We start from the raw sequence: 5,069 nt of genomic DNA, 5'->3' as shown, positions 1-5,069 counted from the left end.
CTAAAGATGCCACCAGAAAACTACTAGAGCTAATCACTGAATTTGGTAAAGTTGCAGGATGCAAGATTAATGCACAGAAATCTCTTGCATTCCTATACACTAATGATGAAAAATCTGAAAGAGAAATTAAGGAAACACTCCCATTTACCATTGCAACAAAAAGAATAAAATACCTAGGAATAAACCCACCTAGGGAGACAGAAGACCTGTATGCAGAAAACTATAACACACTGATGAAAGAAATTAAAGAAGATACAAACAGATGGAGAGAAATACCATGTTCTTGGATTGGAAGAATCAATGTTGTGAGAATGACTATGTTACCCAAAGCAACCTACAGATTCAATGCAATCCCTATCAAATTACCAATGGCATATTTTACAGGACCTGAACAAAAAAATCTTAAAATTTGTGTGGAGACACAAAAGACCCTGAATAGCCAAAGCAGTCTTGAGGGGAAAAAATGGAGCTAGAGGAATCAGTCTACCTGACTTCAGACTATACTACCAAGCTACAGTAATCAAGACAATATGGTATTGTCACAAAAACAGAAATATAGATCAATGGAACAGGATAGAAAGCCCAGAGATAAACCCACACACCTATGGTCAACTAATCTATGACAAAAGAGGCAAGGATATACAATGGAGAAAAGACAGTCTCTTCAATAAGTGGTGCTGGGAAGACTGGACAGCTACATGTAAAAGAATGAAATTAGAACACTCCCTAACACCATACACAAAAATAAACTCAAAATGGATTAGAGACCTAAATGTAAGACTGGACACTATAACGTTCTTAGAGGAAAACATAGGAAGAACACTCTTTGACATAAATCACAGCAAGATCTTTTTTGATCCACTTCCTAGAGTAATGGAAATTAAAAAAATAAACAAATGGGACCTAATGAAGCTTAAAAGTTTTTGCACAGCAAAGAAAACTACAAACCAATTAAAAAGACAACCCTCAGAATGGGAGAAAATATTTGCAAAAGGAAAAAGGACTAATCTCCAAAAATGTTTGCAATGGAAAAAGGATTAATCTCCAAAAATATATAACCAGCTCATGCAGCTCAATATTAAAAAAAAAAACAACCCAATCCAAAAATGGGCAGAAGACCTAAATAGACATTTCTCCAAGGAATACATACAGAGAGCCAAGAAGCACATGAAAAGCTGGTCAACATCACTAATTATTAGAGAAATGCAAATCAAAACTACAATGAGGTTTCACCTCACACTGGTTGGAATGGGCATCATCAGAAAATGTACAAACAACAAATGTTGGAGAGGGTGTGGAGAAAGGGAACCCTCTTACACTGTTGGTGGGAATGTAAATTGATACAGCCACTATGGAGAACAGTATGGAGGTTCCTCAAAAAAGTAAAAAGAGAACTACCATATGACCCAGCAATCCTACTACTGGGCATATACCCTGAGAGAACCATAATTTAAAAAGACACATGCACCCTGATGTTCATTACAGCACTATTTACAATAGCCAGGACATGGAAGCAACCTAAATGCCCATTGACAGACGAGTGGATAAGGAAAATGTGGTACATATATACAATGGAATATTATTCAGCCATAAAAAGGAACGAAATTGGGTCATTTGTAGCGACGTGGATGGATCTAGAAAATGTCATACAGAATGAAGTAAGTCAGAAAGAGAAAAACAAATATCGTGTATTAATGCATATATGTGGAACCTAGAAAAATGGTACAGATGAACCGGTTTGCAGGGCAGAAATTGAGACACAGATGTAGAGAACAAACATATGGACACCAAGGGGGGAAAGTGACGGGGGGTGGTGGTGGTGTGATGAATTGGGAGATTGGGATTGACATATATATACTAACATGTATAAAATGGATGACTAATAAGAACCTGCTCTATAAAAAAATAAATAAAATTAAATAAAAAATAAGAATTGATTTCTCTGTTATTTGCATTCTGCTTTCTTTTTGTAGATACTGTTCAAGCATTATCACACTATATGTTAATTATTTAGCTATATGGTCATGTACCTGGCACACTGCTCTTTGTGGGCAGTTCAATTAGTACAGTTTCTGCACATAACAGATGTTCAATAATGTTTGGGGAGTTTAAATGAAATGATTAGAAAACATGAAGATTGATGGGATGTGAACCTGATTCATGAAAATCAGTTGAGAACAACAGCAAAACAACTACAGTAGACCCTTGAACAACACAGTTTTGAACTGTACAGGTCCACTGATACACAGATCTTTTTCAATAAACATACCGGAAATTTGGGGGGAGACTTGCACTAATTTGAAAAAACTCGCAAACCGTGCAGTCTAGAAATATCAAAAAAAAAAAAAATGAAGAAAAAGTTAAGTATGTCATGAATGCATGAAATATATATAGATACTAGTCTATTTTATCATTTACAACCATCAAATATGCACAAATGTATTATAAAAAGTTAACATTTATCAAAACTTATTCATAAAACACAGACTATACTTGGTGCCATTTGCAGCAGAGAGAAATGTAAACAAATGTAAAGATGCGGTATTAAACTGTAACTGTGTAAAATTAACTGCAGTACATACTATGCTATCATATTAATTTCATAGCCACCTCCTGTTGCTGTTTAGGTGAGCTCAGGTGTTGCGAGTATTGTGTAAAACGCCAAGTGATGCTAATCATCTCTGCATGTGCAGTTCCTCTCTGGTAAATTTCATATCACGGTAAAAAGTGATCTCTCCCAGTTCTTGCATGGTTTTCATCATGTTTAGTGCAATACCGTAAACCTCGAATAACACCATGGGATCCATACAAAGTGCCACTAGTGAGTCTGGAAGTGCTCCCAAGAAGCAGAGAAAAGTCATGATATTACAAGAAAAAGTTGAATTGCTGGGTATGTACCCTAGATTGAGGTCTGCAGCTGCTGTTGCCTGCCATTTTAAGATAAATGAATCCAGCGTAAGGACCACTGTAAAAAAAGAAAAGGACAATCATGAAGCCATCGCTGCAGCTACATCAGCAGGCAGGAAAACCTTGCACTTTTTGCAAAATACCTTTTTATCTTGTTTTGAAATGCAGCTTTTATGTGGGTGCAGGCATATCTACAGACTCTAAAATGATTTTTTAAAAAAGCGAAATCATTATATGACAACCGAAAGCCAAAGGAAGGTGAAGGACCTAAAGCTGTAGAATTTAATGCCAGCAAAGGATGGTTTGATAATTTTAGGAAGACGTTTGGCTTAAAAAATGTCAAGATAACAGGAGAACCAGCTTCTGCTGACCAAGAGGCAGCAGATGAATTCCCAGACGCCATTAAGAAAATCATTGAGGAGAAAGGATTCTCCTGAATGGGTTTTTAATGAGATGAAAGTGCCCTATTCTGGGGGAAAAAAATGCCACAAAAGACATTTATTTGTATGGAAGAAAAGCGAGCACTAGAATTTAAGGCAGGAAGGGACAGGCCAACTCTACTGCTTGTGCAAATGGCGGTCGGGTTTATGATAAGTACTGCCCTTATCTATAAAGCTGCTAATATCTGAGCCTTGAAGGGAAAAGATAAACACCAGCTGTCAGTCTTGGTTGTACATCGAGAAGACCTGGACCATGAGAATTCTTTTTCTGGATTGGTTCCATCGATGATTTGTCCCTGAAGGAAATACCTTGCCTGTAAGGGATTGCCTTTTAAAGTTCTTTTGATATTGGACAAGGCCCCTGGCCACCCAGAGGCTCATGAGTTCAACATCAAAGTTGCTGAAGTGGTCTCCTTGCCACCACACACAACGTCTCAAAGTCAGCATCCAGATCAGGGGGCTGGAAAGACCTTTAAGGCTCATCACGTGCAGTATGCTATGGAAAGGATTGTCAGTGCTATGGAAGAGAACCCTGATGGAGAGAACATCATGAAAGTCTGGAAGGATTACACCTTCCACTGAAGATGCCATTGTTATTATAGAAAAAGTTGTGAAAGCCATCAAGCCCGAAACAATGAATTCCTGCTGGAGAAAACTCTGTCCAGATGTTGTGCATGGATTCACAGGATTTATGACAGAACCAGTCAAGGAAATCCTGAAAGAGATTGTGGCTATGACAAAAAAGGTGGGAAGTAAAGGGTTTCAAAATATGGATCTTGGAGAAATTCAAGAGCTAATAGACACCACATCAGAGGAATTAACAGAAGATGACTGAATGCTTCTGAGCCAGTGCCAGACAATGAGGAAGAAGATGTAGAAGAAGCAGTGCCAGCAAACAAACTGACATTGGACATTCCGTCGGAAGGGTTCTGATTTTTCAAGACTGCTTTTGCATTCTTTTACGACGTGGATGGGCCCTTCTATGAAATGGGTACTGAAACTGAAGAGAAAAACAGTAAGGGGATTGAGTCCATCTAGAAACAGTTTAAGAGAAATGAAAAAGCAAAAGTCAGACAGAAATTACCATGTAGTTCCATAAAGTTACACAGAGTGCGCCTGCTTCTCCTGCCATGCCCCTCCCCTCCCCCATCTCTTCCCTCTCTGCCGCTGCTGAGATAGCAAGGCCAACCCCTCCTCCCCCGCAGCCTTCTCAACGTGGAGACAACAAGGGTGAAGACCTTTATGATGATCCACTTCCACTTAACGAAGAGTAAATGATCATCATGCCGTACAGTTAATAAACTTATCTGCTGTGTATGTGTGAGTGTCTTCACGTGAAAATCTAGTAACCGTATGACAAGAACCATAGGAGACATTTTTGTTTCATCATCATCAGCATCACCTAAGTATTCATCGGGTAGAACATGGTGCTCCAGACTTGTATTGAAGTGGACAGCATATCTTACATAGGCATAAGGTTAATAATAGTTAACATAAAATTGACAGTGTGTTAGTTTTCTTACTGTTTTATAACTTTGCTTTCAAAGAGTTACATTACCATACAGTATGCCCCTCTCTCTCATTATTGGAAAAACTGTGTATCAGCCTATCATCACAGGTAGGTGGTTTCTAAAAAAAAAAAAAGTAACAATGTTTCTAATACTGTATTATGAATAAGACTATAGTATTGTATGCCATACAATTTTATAATGATTCATTCAC

At 38.0% G+C, this 5,069-nt stretch overlaps 1 protein-coding gene across 1 annotated transcript in view; it reads left to right on the top strand.

Annotated features, from left to right (window-relative positions):
- The window catches only part of IFI44 (interferon induced protein 44), a 37,570-nt gene extending 34,226 nt beyond the window's left edge, over positions 1-3,344 (top strand). The window contains 1 exon segment of the mRNA XM_024119945.1: positions 3,130-3,344. Coding sequence (XP_023975713.1) covers positions 3,130-3,344 — 215 coding nt within the window.
- Positions 3,345-5,069: the final 1,725 nt, after the last annotated feature.

The sequence above is a fragment of the Physeter macrocephalus genome, chromosome 4 (genome assembly GCF_002837175.3).
Source record: "Physeter macrocephalus isolate SW-GA chromosome 4, ASM283717v5, whole genome shotgun sequence".
Taxonomy (NCBI): domain Eukaryota; kingdom Metazoa; phylum Chordata; class Mammalia; order Artiodactyla; family Physeteridae; genus Physeter; species Physeter macrocephalus.
The sequence above is the reverse complement of the archived record's forward strand: the minus strand, read 5'-3'. Positions and strand labels throughout refer to the sequence as shown.